The following is a 14,599-nucleotide window of genomic DNA, read 5'->3' as shown; positions in this document are numbered from 1 at the left end:
CCAGGTGTTGGAGCGGCATATGTTGTCATCCAAGCAACATTATCATGGACGCCCCTGCTTATTTCAGCATGACAATACCAAGTCACTTGTTACAACAGCGTGGCTTCATTGTAAAAGAGTGGGGGTACTTGACTGGCCTGCCTGTAGTCCAGACCTGTCTCCCATTGAAAATGTGTGGCGCATTATGAAGCCTAAAATACCAAATATAAAATACAAATATATAAAAGTGGTCTTATTTAAAACAACTTAACTTCCTCCACAAATAATATTTAAGGGCTTTTCTACTCCTACAATCTTCCAAGATTTTATCATAACTTGAAATCATTAAACTAAAGCGAAAATTTCGGTTTCGCCTTAAACTAAATGGCCAAAAAAAAAAACGATTTCCAACTTCCGCCTGCGACAGCCGGAAGAGGCGGGACTTCTTTCCACACGGCATCCCACCGTTGTTCATTCAACAATGGCAGCGGGACCTATTTCTGAAAGAAACCAAGGTAATGCTGTTGTTCAGTACTTGTATTTGTTATCTTCCCTCAATGTTTGTAGTGTTGGCTTTCATTCAGACTCTCTGTTGGCTTCCCGAGGCTTCCTGCTTCGCTAATAATTGGCCACGCGCAAACACATGCCGTAGTCGTTAGCTTAGCTGCTTGCCGCTGATTTTTCTCAACACTTATATAATATCTAAACAACTCTTGTTAGCGGTCTAATATGTCCGTGTATATTTGTTGTGCTGACGCATAACTACCCTTGTTGTTCTGTTTATTGATGTTCGCATATTTGGGCGCAATACATGCAGTTTGCTAGTGGATACTGTTAGCTTAGCACAGGGGTCGGGAACCTTTTTGGCTGAGAGAGCCATGAAAGCCATATATTGCAAAATGTATTTCCGTGAGAGCCTTATATTTTTTTAACACTGAATACAACTAAATGCGTGCATATTTAAGTAAGACCAACATTTTTAGAGTGTAATAAGTCTCTTATTATTTTTAATTACATTGTTATTCTAAAGTTAACCAATAATAAATACAATACTTCTTACCCTTAATGAGACATCTTGGACAGGTGTGATAGAAAACGGATGGTTGGATTAAAATGCATGAGAATAGTTCATAGTTTGAAGATTATTTTTAACACTGTGATTACCAGCGGAATTATTCATTGCTTTTCGTGATAAGCAATGTCAGCTAAGATTTATCTGAGAGCCAGATGCAGTCATCAAAAGAGCCACATCTGGCTCCAGAGCAGGAGTCGGGAACCTTTTTGGCTGAGAGAGCCATCCAAGCCAAATATTTTTAAAAGTATTTCCATTAGAGCCATATATATATTTTTAAGACTGAATACAACTAAATGCCTGCATTTTTAAGTAAGACCAACATTTTTAGAGTATAATAAGTCTCTTATTCTTTTTTATAACATTGTTATTCTGAAGCTAACCAACAATAAATAAAAAACTTCTTACCATTAATGCGACTTCTTGAACAGCTGCGGTAGTAACCGGATGGATGGATTAAAATGCATGAGAATGTTTTATATTTTGAACGTTATTTTTGACACTGTGATTACCAGAGGAATTATTCACTACTCACCGTAATAAGCAATGTCCACTAAGTTTTATCTGAGAGCCAGATTCAGTCATCAAAAGAGCCACATCTGGCTCTCGAGCCATAGGTTCCCTACCCCTGCTCTAGAGCCATAGATTCGCTACCCCTGGCGTAGCAGGCTAAAAGTTCTTGTAAATGGAAGAGAGTAAAACTACGGCAACCCAAGAGAGACAATCCTCTCTTTGGAGTTGGTCGGGTCAGCATATACCGTATTTCCTTGAATTGCCGCAAAGGCATTCGGTAAAAGTAAGCATGCGCTAATTATTTTAATACCTCTTCTCACTCCAGCACTTACCAAAGGTATGCAGTAAAAATTTGAGTGTGATGTAAGCTTGAACCTTAAATCCTACTGAATAGCTCTTAATTTTCTTCCCTTTTATGCGATTTCAAATTACTGGTATTGAAATCAGCCTCCTCCATGTTGACCAGGCGGTAATACTATGCATGCGCTAATTATTTTGGGAAGCGAGTTTGACCCGGCAGTAATTCAAGGCAGGCGCATACTATATGCCCTGCGGCAGTTCAAGGAAATTGGGTAGTTTGAGTTTTACAGTGTTTTTAGTGTTGGGCGATATGGCTGAAACCTGTATCACGATACAAGTTTTATTATGGTGGTCGATATTGATAATCATTGATAAATGATAAATGGGTTGTACTTGTATAGCGCTTTTCTACCTTCAAGGTACTCAAAGCGTTTTGACCCTACTTCCACATCTACCCATACACACACTGATGGAGGGAGCTCCCATGCAAGGCGCTAATCAGCACCCATCAGGAGCTTGGGACCCTCGGGTTGCGCATTGCACTATAATGCCAAAAATATTTGGCCACCCATCCAATTGATGAGAATCGGGTGTCTTAATCACTTGGCTCGGCAGCAGGTGTATAAAATCAAGCACTTAGGCATAAAGACTGTTTATACAAACATTTGTAGTTCTCAGGAACTGTCATAGAATGCCACCTGTGTAATAAATCCAGTCGTGAAATGTCCTCGCTCCTAAATATTCCTAATTCAAATGTAGGCTTTATTATAAGAAAGAGGAAGAGTTTGGGAACAACAGCAACTAAGCCACAATGTGGTGGGCCACGTAAACTAACAGAGAGGGGTCAGCGGATGCTGAAGCGCATAGTGCAAAAACTTTCTGCACAGTCAGTTGTTACAGAGCTCCAAACTTCATGTGACCTTCCAATTACCCCTTGTCCAGTACGCAGAGAGCTTCACGGAATAGGTTTCCAGGGCCGGTCAGCTGCATCTAAGGCACACATCACCAAGTCCAATGCAAAGCGTCGGATGCAGTGGTGTAAAGCACGTCGCTACTGGACTCTAGGGCAGTGGAGGCGCGTTCTCTGGAGTGATGAATCACACTTTTCCATCTGGCAATCCGATGGACCAGTCTTGAGCTTGGAGGTTCCCAGGAGAAGGGTGCATTTCGGACTGCATTGTGCCGAGTGTGAAATTTGGTGCAGGAGGAATTATGGTGGGGGTTGTTTTTCTGGAGTTGTGCTTGACCCCTTAGTTCCAGTGAAAGGAACTTTGAATGCTCCAGGAAACCAAAACATTTTGGACAATTCCATGCTCCCAACCTTGTGGGAGCAGTTTGGAGCGGGCCCCTTTCTCTTCCATCATGACAGTGCACAAAGCAAGGTTCATAAAGTCATTGATGACAGAGTGTGGTGTGGATAAAGTTGACTGGCCTGCGCAGAGTCCTGACCTGAACCCGATAGCCCACCTTTGGAATGAATTAGACTGGAGACTGAGAGCCAGGCCTTCTCGACCAACATCATTATGTGACCTCACCAATGCGCTTTTGGAAAAATGGTGGAAAATTCCTATAAATACACTGCAACCTTGTGGACAGCCTTCCCAGAAGACTTGAAGCTGTAATAGCTGCTAAAGGTGGACATACATCATATTAAACCCTATGGGTTAGGAATGGGATGGCGCTTCAAGTTAATATGTGAGTCAGGGCAGGTGGCCAAATACTTATGGCAATATCAATTGATTTAGCGATCAAAGCAGAAAGGTAAGGAAAAGTCAACACAACCATGGAAAACGGTCAATGTAAACACAATCCTAAATCACATTTAACCCTTAACAATAAGCTATTTAAATTAAGCAGCAAGAACGAGGACTTTGTAAGAAATGCTTAATAAAATGTAACAAAACAGTGCAAAGTGTGAAACCCGAGAATATTTTTTTTTGCAGGTTGACTGTTAGTTATGTCTATGTAACATTTAATTTGGTCTGTTACTCTTCAAGTATGAAAATGAATTTATCTTATGCAGTAATAATAAATAAAATATTATTGTACACGATTGTTTTAAAGTAGCAGATTTGCTATATTTATTTATTTTTAGAGATGTCTGATAATGGCTTATTTGCCAATATTCCGATATTGTCCAACTCTTAATTACCGATTCCGATATCAACCCATATATACAGTCGTGGGATTAACACATTATTCTGCCTAATTTTGTTGTGATGCCCCACTAGATGCATTAAACAATGTAACAAGGTTTTCCAAAATAAATCAACTGAAGTTATGGAAAAAATGCCAACGTGGCATTGCCATATTTATACGTGGCATTGCCATATTTATTATTGAAGTCAAAAAGTGCATTATTTTTTTTAACATGCCTCAAAACAGCAGCTTGGAATTTGGGACATGCTCTCCCTGAGAGAGCATGAGGAGGTTGAGGTGTGGGGGGTAGGTGGTAGCGGGGGGGTGTATATTGTAGCGTACCGGAAGTGTTAGTGCTGCAAGGAATTCGAGGTATTTGTTCTGTTGTGTTATGGTGCGGATCTTCTCCCGAAATATTTGTCATTCTTGTTTGGTGTGGGTTCACAATGTGGCACATATTTGTAACAGTGTTAAAGTTGTTTATACGGCCACCCTCAGTGTGACCTGTATGGCTGTTGACCAAGTATGCATGGCATTCACTTGTGTGTGTGAAAAGCCGTAGATATTATGTGACAGGGCCGTCACGCAGACACAGTGCCTTTAAGGTTAATTGGCGCTCTGTACTTCTCCCTACGTCCGTGTACCACTCCGTACATTGGCGTTTTAAAAAGTCATACATTTTACTTTTTGAAACTGATATCGATCATTTTGAAACCGATACCGATAATTTCCGAAATTACATTTTAAGAATTTATTGGCTGATAATATCTGCAGCCCGATATTTAGTTTCGACACAGTCTTGCACATCAGCTCCTACCGGTTTCCATACATTTGAGGGAGAAGGAGAAAAGGTGAGGGCAGTGAAGGACTGCCACATTGTTGATTGACTTCCTGTTTTATCGACAATTTCTCCGCTTTTTGCAGCACTCATTTTTAGTTTTTCTTATTACATGCAGAAAATGAACAGCGAGACAGCAAGATGGCGCAACTAAACTTAATAGATACTGTTCCATGATTGGCTGTTAAAGGGGAACATTATCACAATTTCAGAAGGGTTAAAACCAATAAAAATCAGTTCCCAGTGGCTTATTTTATTTTTCGAAGTTTTTTTCAAAATTTTACCCATCCCGGAATATCCCTAAAAAAGGCTTTAAAGTGCCTGATTTTCGCTGTCTATGAAGCCACCATCCATTTTCTTGTGACGTCATCCAGTGATGCCAATACAAACAAACGGATAGCACAGCAAGATATAGCGACATTAGCTCGGATTCAGACTCGGATTTCAGCGGCTTAAGCGATTCAACAGATTACGCATGTATTGAAATGGATGGTTGGAGTATGGAGGCAGATAGCGAAAACGAAATTGAAGAAGAAACTGAAGCTATTGAGCGAATAGCTATTGACGCTATTCGGCCATGTATGCCTTAGCATCGCCGGTAAAATGTGCAGCCCAAACGTTCGGGACTTTCGCATCTTGTGACACTGGATCAACTTAAATCCGCCGATTGTTAAGTGTTTGTTTGGCATTAAATGTGGGTGGAGGGAAACGCTGGATGCAAATATAGCTACAAATGTACATATAGCTAGCCTAAATAGCATGTTAGCATCGATTAGCTGGCAGTCATGCCTCGACCAAATACGTCTGATTAGCACATAAGTCAATAACATCAACAAAACTCATCTTTGGGATTTCGTTGACTTTATCGTTGGAAATGCATCTGCAGGATATCCATACATCTCTGTGCCATGTCTGCCTTAGCATCGCAGGTAAAATGTGCAGACACTCCGGCACATTCAATGGGGGTCTGGCGGCAGATTTCTTTGACTTTATCATTGGAAATGCATCTGCTTTGAGTGTCGCAGGATATCCACACAATCTTGCCATCTCTGTAGTAGCATAACTTTCGTCGGTAAAGTGTGCGGAACAAACTACGGACCATTTCGTCGGCTTTCCCCCCACCCTCGTATTTTGAACAAATTTCATCCAATTTCTTGCCACTTTCGCATCTTTGGGCCAGTGGTGCAACTTGAATCCCTCCCTGTTAGTGTTGTTCACCCTCCGACAACACACCGACGAGGCATGATGTCTCGAGGGTTCCAGAAAATAGTCGAAAAAACGGAAAATAACAGAGCTGAGACCCGGTGTTTGTAATGTGTTGAAAATGAAAATGGCGGCTGTATTACCTCGGAGACGTCACGTTCTGACGTCATCGCTCCAAGAGCGATAAATAGAAAGACGTTTAATTCGCCAAAATTCACCCATCTAGAGTTCGGAAATCGGTTAAAAAAATATATGGTCTTTTTTTCTGCAACATCAAGGTATATATTGACGCTTACATAGGTCTGGTGATAATGTTCCCCTTTAAGCGTGTCCCTCCCATTGCAGAGTGACCCTTTCCTCGCGAGTGCCTTTGTTCATGCTACCAACTTTGCTTCATTCTATTCAATTTCTTTTAACCAAAATATATCGAATGCTTTATGGAACACATTTTTATTGATATAAATTACGTGTGTATTGGGATATACATTGATATCGTTTCATCAGCCTAGCCGTAAGTATTATCATTTCATATTTTACCTTTATTGTTTTTTAAATGATGGTGGAATTGGATTAGAATGTGCTCTGGACCACATGTTTTTCAGAGAGACAAAACAAGGCAGCTTACGGGCTCAAAAAGGTTGTGCGTGGCTGCTTTAGTTGACTTTTGGTGTGTGTGTTTTTTTTATTTGCACAGATGCCACGGTGTATGTGGGTGGCCTGGATGAGAAGGTGTCAGAGCCGTTATTATGGGAGCTTTTTTTGCAGGCTGGTCCTGTCGTCAACACACACATGCCTAAAGACAGGGTGACAGGACAACATCAAGGTAAGTTGATATTTACTTATACAAGATAAGGTTGCACCATATTAACAATATACATTTGACCGACAATAGATCTTGGCGGGTGGATCGATGCAAATATCAACAGTAACAATACCAAGTATAACATTTGTTAAGGTGATATGGCATAATATCTACATTTTGATTTTATATTGCAGCCTTCAATGATAATGATAGATTCAATTTTTATTTTGTATGTAATTGCTAAAATAACCATTTCAAAACAGTTAACAAAGGCTCCTAAACTGCTGACATATGTGGTAGCATATTACATCGATATTGGTAGTATTATTTTGTCAAATCTGCGACCGAACCGGACAAGCGGTAGAAAATGGATGGATATTTTTAATCTACATGATAATTTTCTGTTTCTGTTTTAGCATGTTCTATTTATACTTATGTTAAATGTAAGAAACAGTTGCTTTTCTGTTGTTTCGATACTTTTAAATAGTTTTGGGCAATAGTACAAATTTGATTATTACCGTATATTTCAGGCCATAAGTCGCAGTTTTTTTCATAGTTTGGCCGGGGGTGCGACATATACTCCGGAGCGACTTATGTGTGAAATTATTAACACATTACCCTAAAATATCAAATAATATTATTTATCTAATTCGCGGAAGAGACGAAGAAAATGTCAGCAATCGTCACACATGTCACCAATCGTCACATACACGTCAACCAATAAGAATTCGGCGGGGGAAGGTCATGGCAGAAGTGCATTGTGGGTCACGGAATGCGAACTACTATATGCTATATGTTACTGCCGTAACTATTAAAATGGATAATTTCCTCATTGGCGGTAACTTATAAAAACTGAGAAGGGCTGAACAAAAATGGCACCGAAAAAGAAATCATGTACTGCAGATTACACAATATCAAATAATATTATTTATCTCATTCACGGAAGAGACCAAGAAAATGTCAGCAATCGTCACACACACACACACACACACGAACACACACACACACACACACACACACACACACACACACACACACACACACACACACACACACACACACACACACACACACACACACACGTCAGCAATCGTCACATACACATCAACCAATAAGAACTCGTCAGGGTAGGGTCATGGCAGAAGTGCATTGTGGGTCATGGAATGCTAACTGTTATATGCTACTGCCGTAACTATTAAAATTGATCATTTCATCGTTTGCGGTAACTAATAAAAACTGAGAAGGGCTGAACAAAAATTGGACCGAAAAGGAAATCATGTACTGCAGATTACAAGCTGGACGTAGTGAAATATGCTGCAGAAAACGACAAGATGAAGCGGGCATACCTTTGGAGTTGGCAGAGTTGTTTAGAAGCGACAAAGAGGAAGATTTCATCGGATTTGGCGATTAGGAGTGACAGATTGTTTGGTAAACGTATAGCATGTTCTATATTTTATAGTTATTTGAATGACTCTTACCATGATATGTTACGTTTACATACCAGGCACGTTCTCCGTTGGTTATTTATGCGTCATATAATGTACACTTATTCAGCCTGTTGTTCACTATTCTTTATTTTAAATTCCCTATCAAATGTCTATTCTTGGTGTTGGGTTTTATCAAACAAATTTCACCAAAAAATGCGACTTATACTCCAGTGCGACGTATATGTTTTCTTCCTTCTTTATTGTGCATTTTCGGGCGGTGCGACTTATAAACTGAAAATTACGGTAGTTCAGACACAGTTGCTTGGATTTTAATGACGCCATGTCCGGTTTATAAAATGTGCGTAGTGGTCAAACACCGTCTGTTCTCAACGAATATTTGGCGCCATTTTGCCTTTGACAAAGAATAATGCCCCTAAGCTTGCGTTTTTTTGACTGTACGAACTGTTCAACTCTCGAAAATGATTTTAATAAATTCAGAGTTCCTCAAGAGGTAATCAAGAAGGGGGTAATAGTACACGATTTTACAAAAGACGACAACAATAGTAGCACACACTACATCCACTTTGGCCTGGGCGATATGGCTGACAAATAAAATCTTGGGTTTTTTCACTAAAATGGATAATTGATACAAAACGGATAATCCTTGATATCAGATGACAAATTTGAGGAAGTATAGGGATCTGTTCCATTGCATAGTTAGTTTTTGTTTGTATATGTTTTTTGCAGGAAGATGTAGTCCCCTTGCATACTCAGGTCGTTTGCGCACTACTTGCTGCACAACAGCCATTTTGGATTGGTTGATCACTGCTTCATTTTACTTCTTGGAAGAAGTCACGTCTCCGATCACAAGCAATTGGTCATACCAAAGCCTATACTTAACATTTTCAAGATCATTGAATAATAAAAACATTTTTATGACAATTAAAATAAGACAAAGACACAGAATGGCGGTGTAGCATTATCAACCTGATGAAGCAAATTTTGTAGAAATTGCATGGGAATTTTCCAATGCCGAACTGAAATGCTAATAGAACGTAGAACGGATGTTGTTGGTTTATACTTGTATAGCGCTTTTCTACCTTCAAGGTACTCAAGGCGCTTTGACATTATAACCACATTTTTCTATTCACACACATTCACACACTGATAGTGGGAGCTGCCTTGCAAGGCGCCCATCAGAAGCAAAGGTGATGTGTCTTGCGCAATGAACGTGACCATAAGCTGTGCCACAGTGGGTGTGACACGTATATATCTCTCTCTGACATAATAATAGTTTGAATATTTAAATGGTTTGAATGTTCAAAAGCTGACATTTGAATGTATGGTGAACATGTACATGCTAACGTGTATGCTGAACAGCTAGTATACTTCTAAGATGGCACCAAGTAACATGATCCACACCTCTGGTGTTTGCCTTTGAAGCTCTACTGTGTTCAGGGACTTATTTCCTGAGTTTATAAACAATAGCTAGAACGACAAAGTATAATATAATAAATACATGTTTAGCCGCGAGCTAGAATGCTACATTGCGTTGAGGACACATCCGTTTGCTTGTCGCTGTCAAATTTGCAAGACGCTGCTATCTGTCATCAACATGCATTATCACGATAGAACGATATCCTATCATATGTATTGTCTATTGCACAACTCTAGTATCAGTGTATGGTTGATACCACAGTGGTTAGATCAGCATTTTTCATTTTATTTACTGCATTTTTCGAAATATAGGGCATACTTGAAATCCCTTCATTTTCTCAAAAATGGACAGTGCGCCTTATAACCTGGTGCGCTAATGTACTGAATGTTTCTGGTTGTGCTTACTAACCTCAAAGCTATTTTGTTTGGTACATGGTGTAATGATACGTGTCTAGGTCGATGGTAGTCACACACAAGAGATACGTGTAGACTGCAATATGGTGCTAGTAAGCAGCACCAAAACTTTAAATGTTCCAATGAGAATATAAAACATTACACACAGCGCTTAAAAGTATGTCAAAATGTTTTAGTACGACTTTGGTAAGCTATGAAGCCGCGCCTCTTGATGGTTTGTTGGCGCATTACGGCTACCGTAGTCAGGCGTATGAGTTTTGCTATGATGTGTGTATAAGGACCGTAAAATGGCACCCGACAGCAGACTTATTACCTGGCGTTTTGTTTCGCAATATTACGCAAAACCAACTTTTCTTATTTTCTGGTACCTGCTGATCTGCATAAATCCTGAAAATTTACGAGCGTCCACCATTGTAGTCCGTCGATAGTATGGGTGTAACGGTACACAAAAATTTCGGTTCGGTACGTACCTCGGTTTAGAGGTCACGGTTCGGTTCATTTTCGGTACAGTAAGAAAACAACAAAATATACATTTTTTGGTTATTTATTTACCAAATTTGTAAACAATGGCTTTAACCTTTTAACATTGGGAACATTATAATAATTCTGCCCACATTAATCCACATTAAACTGCCTCAAGTTGTTGCTTTGATTAAATAAAATGACAAAACCTTTCTTCTACATATAAAAAGTGCAACATTTAACAGTTTCAAGTCAACTCATCGTGCTTAATTTATTACAGCATTTGGGAAGCCTGTAGTTGACTTTTATTATGTAAATGTTATATTTTTGTCAACATGTGATAGCAGGGACCCTGCCATTCAAAACTAGGCTGCTACATTACTAATGATTAATATAACGATAGCTGAAAAAAATAGTACAATAGCAATAGTAGAGACTATTCACCCCTGAACACCATGGACTTCATGTTAGTTCATGTGAAATTAACAGACAGACAGGGCTTTGCTGCCCCTAACACACACACACACTCACACACAGCAAAGTGAGCTAACGTTACGCTAAAAGCTAATTATCCTTCATCCACACAAAGGTTTAAACGGAAGTTTCTTCCTGCAGACACTATCTTTGGTTGTTGTGCGTTGGTCTCCATGTCCGAGTATAAATTGATTGGCACAGATGAACAACTACTATATTTATGGCTGAATCGTTCTATTCTCCAGATGAAAGTCATGATTTATAATCTAGAATAACTTTGGCAAGCCAAGATACGATGGAGCAGTGGCAGCAGCACGACATAGCTGCAGCATAAGCTATAGTTAGCGCTCTGTTATCAATGCGCCGCTAAAAATAGTTTGTCTGCGTTAAATTAACAATATTGTTAATATTTGGACAATATTCAGGTCATGTAAATAGAGTTTTGTATCATTATTTAGAGAGTTTTGTGGGCGGAATAGAGAGCCCTCATTGACTCCTTAGCAGACTTTTTATTTTTTTATGTATGTCGTAGAATGCGTAAAAAAAAAGAAAAACGTGTTTGTGTCTTACATGGAGATTGTGAATGATAGACAGCACATCTCTTTCCAATTTTTGTTAATTCCCAAAATGAAGCGTTCCCATCGTGACATCATCCCAACCCGAATTTACGGAAATTGCCAAAGCGATTCGGAGTGGAATATTCAAAATGGCCGTCTGAAACTGGCATTTTGTGGTGTCTACGCTGTACTTTTTGGATTGCAAATAGAATTGGATATGTATAACAGATACAATAATTCACACTTAAGCATATAAAGTCAACTTGTTTTTTCATTTACTGGTACTTTAAATTCACATGGGGACCAACTTCGGGCAAAAACAGGCTGGGGGCCAATCTTCTTGTTAAACTTGTGATGTCTCGCAGGCTAGTGGGGTAGTTTGGACACCCAAACAATCTTTGCGTGTTTCAGGGTATGGTTTTGTGGAGACACCCAAACAATCTTTGCATGTTTCAGGGTATGGTTTTGTGGAGTTCCTTAGTGAAGAAGATGCCGACTACGCCATCAAAATCATGAACATGATCAAACTCTATGGCAAACCCATCCGAGTCAATAAGGCGTCGGCGCACAATAAAAACCTGGATGTGGGCGCCAATATCTTTATCGGCAACCTGGACCCCGAGATCGATGAGAAGCTCCTCTACGACACGTTCAGTGCGTTTGGTGTCATCCTCCAGACGCCCAAGATCATGCGCGACCCCGACACAGGCAACTCCAAGGGCTACGCCTTCATCAATTTTGCCAGCTTCGACGCGTCGGACGCCTCCATCGAGGCCATGAATGGCCAGTACCTGTGCAACAGGCCCATCACCGTGTCCTACGCCTTCAAAAAAGACTCCAAAGGAGAGCGCCACGGCTCTGCCGCCGAGCGACTCCTCGCCGCCCAGAACCCGCTCTCGCAGGCGGACAGGCCTCATCAGCTGTTCGCCGATGCCCCTCCGCCGCAGGCTGTCCCGCCGCCGGTCCTGACCTCAATGGGGCCCGGGATGATTGCAGGTAAAATCCTTATGTAATCAAGTGGCTCCTTATTAAACATGACCGCAGCCTCTTTCCGTGCAGGGATGCCCCCCCCTGGAGCATTCCCTCCCATGCCCCCTCCTGGGTCCATGCCTACCATGCCGCCCAACATGGGGATGCACCATGGAGGCCCACAAGGCGTGCATCCACCCGGACCGCCACCCTTCCCCGGCGCCATGCATGCAGGTAGATGTTCAGCATGTATGAAATGTGTTACCTTGGTGATGTTCGCACATGTAACACTTGCAGTGTCCCATAGGTCTGCAGATGCCAATGCCTCCTCCAGCGCCTCCTGGCATGGGGCCACCACCTCCCGCACCTCCAGGCTCAAATCAAGGCCGTGCACCGCCACCTCCCGGCATGCCCCCACCGCCCATGGGCATGCCGCACCGGGCCCCCTATGGACCACCCATGGGTACGCAACCGTCCACTCCTCGCTGTATTTTACTTTATACAGTTTACATTATTTCTCTCTGTGCCACTTTTAGGTCACCCCGTGCCCCCCGGTATGAGAGGACCCCCTCCTCCCATGCCCCCGCCGGGCTACGGCGCCGCTCCCCCTCGCCCTCCTCCCTTTGGCTTCCAGAGAGCTCCCCTCATGCCGCCAAGGCCGCCCGTTGCCCCGCCCCGGGTTCCTTTGGCACCCTTGCCCCCCTAATTCCTAACATATTACAAAAAATATCCCCTTTTCTTTTTTTTTTTTTAAGAAAACATCAAAACAAGTTTGTAAGGTTGCTTATTTTAATGATGCCTTTGTATTATGGGTTCACTGTACAGATGAAAGACCGCTGATGAATAAAATCTTTAGTACACGTTTGCTACACGTCTTAAAAATACAAAGGTAAGTATTTTTGTTTTGATTCACTTGAAAGAAAATTTCAGTTTGAAACATTTTGAGAAAAATTTTTTATTTGCAGCTTAGGTTATTTATTTTAGCTTTGAAATATTTAACAGGTAAAATGTTTTTTTTTAAATATATTTTCGACAATATTTGACACAAACTGAACTATTTCTGCATTCTGATTGGTTGAAAATATGACAAGTTGGTATTCAAACATCAAGTATAGTATAAATAATTGTACATCTTTTAAAATTTAGTTTTGGATTCAACCATAACTTTAGTCATTAACAAGCTTAGTGAGAATGTTCTACCAGTTGTAAGTGATAAATTAAATGGATTGTACTTGTATAGCGTTTTTCTACCTTCAAGGTACTCAAAGCGCTTTGACATTACTTCCACATTTACCCATTCACACACACATTCACACACTGTTGGAGGGAGCTGCAAAGTAAGGCACTAACCAGCACCCATCAGGAACAAGGGTGAAGTCTCTTGCTCAGGACACAACGGATGTGACGAGGCTGGTACTAGGTAGGGATTGAACCAGGGACCCTCGGGTTGCGCAATTAACGCACCACTCTCACACTGCACCATGCCGTGGTCAATTTTGTTTATTGCTGACATTTATATTAGTTCATGTTTCATGTTCAGACTTTGCTGGTTTTTACCAACACTTGAGATGTCAAAATGGACCAAAAATAGTATTTTTCTATCAACTTTCTTAATACTGAGGCATTTTTATACCTACAGTCAATGCCTTGGGGATACCTTGTGGGGGTCTACCCTGCAGGGTTGTACTTAAGGAGTGGTTCTCAAACTTTTTTCACAGAGTACTGCCCCATAAATGACCAAAATTAAAATACAGCAGCTTAGTCAGTCCAAGTATTCTTGAAAAACAAGGCAGAGGTTTTATTTAATAAGTACATTTACAATTGTAGCATTACACACTGTTTGAATATGCCAAAATTAAAGGCCTACTGAAACCCACTACTACCGACCACGCAGTCTGATAGTTTATATATTAATGATGAAATAACAGTGCAACACATGCCAATACGGCCTTTTTAGTTTACTAAATTGCAATTTTAAATTTCCTGCGAGTTTTTTGTTGAAAACGTTGCGGA

The 14,599-nt window shown here is 40.7% G+C and overlaps 1 protein-coding gene across 1 annotated transcript; it reads left to right on the top strand.

Moving 5' to 3' along the window:
* Positions 1 to 359: 359 nt before the first annotated feature.
* sf3b4 (splicing factor 3b, subunit 4) lies at positions 360 to 13,446 on the top strand. The gene is made up of 6 exons (XM_061907327.1): positions 360 to 494; positions 6,739 to 6,867; positions 12,074 to 12,613; positions 12,662 to 12,820; positions 12,894 to 13,049; positions 13,123 to 13,446. The coding sequence occupies exons 1-6, from the start codon at positions 461 to 463 to the stop codon at positions 13,290 to 13,292; spliced, it is 1,188 nt and encodes a 395-aa protein (XP_061763311.1). The 5' UTR covers positions 360 to 460; the 3' UTR covers positions 13,293 to 13,446.
* Positions 13,447 to 14,599: the final 1,153 nt, after the last annotated feature.

This window comes from Nerophis ophidion, linkage group LG08 (assembly GCF_033978795.1).
Source record: "Nerophis ophidion isolate RoL-2023_Sa linkage group LG08, RoL_Noph_v1.0, whole genome shotgun sequence".
NCBI lineage: Eukaryota > Metazoa > Chordata > Actinopteri > Syngnathiformes > Syngnathidae > Nerophis > Nerophis ophidion.
The sequence above is the reverse complement of the archived record's forward strand: the minus strand, read 5'-3'. Positions and strand labels throughout refer to the sequence as shown.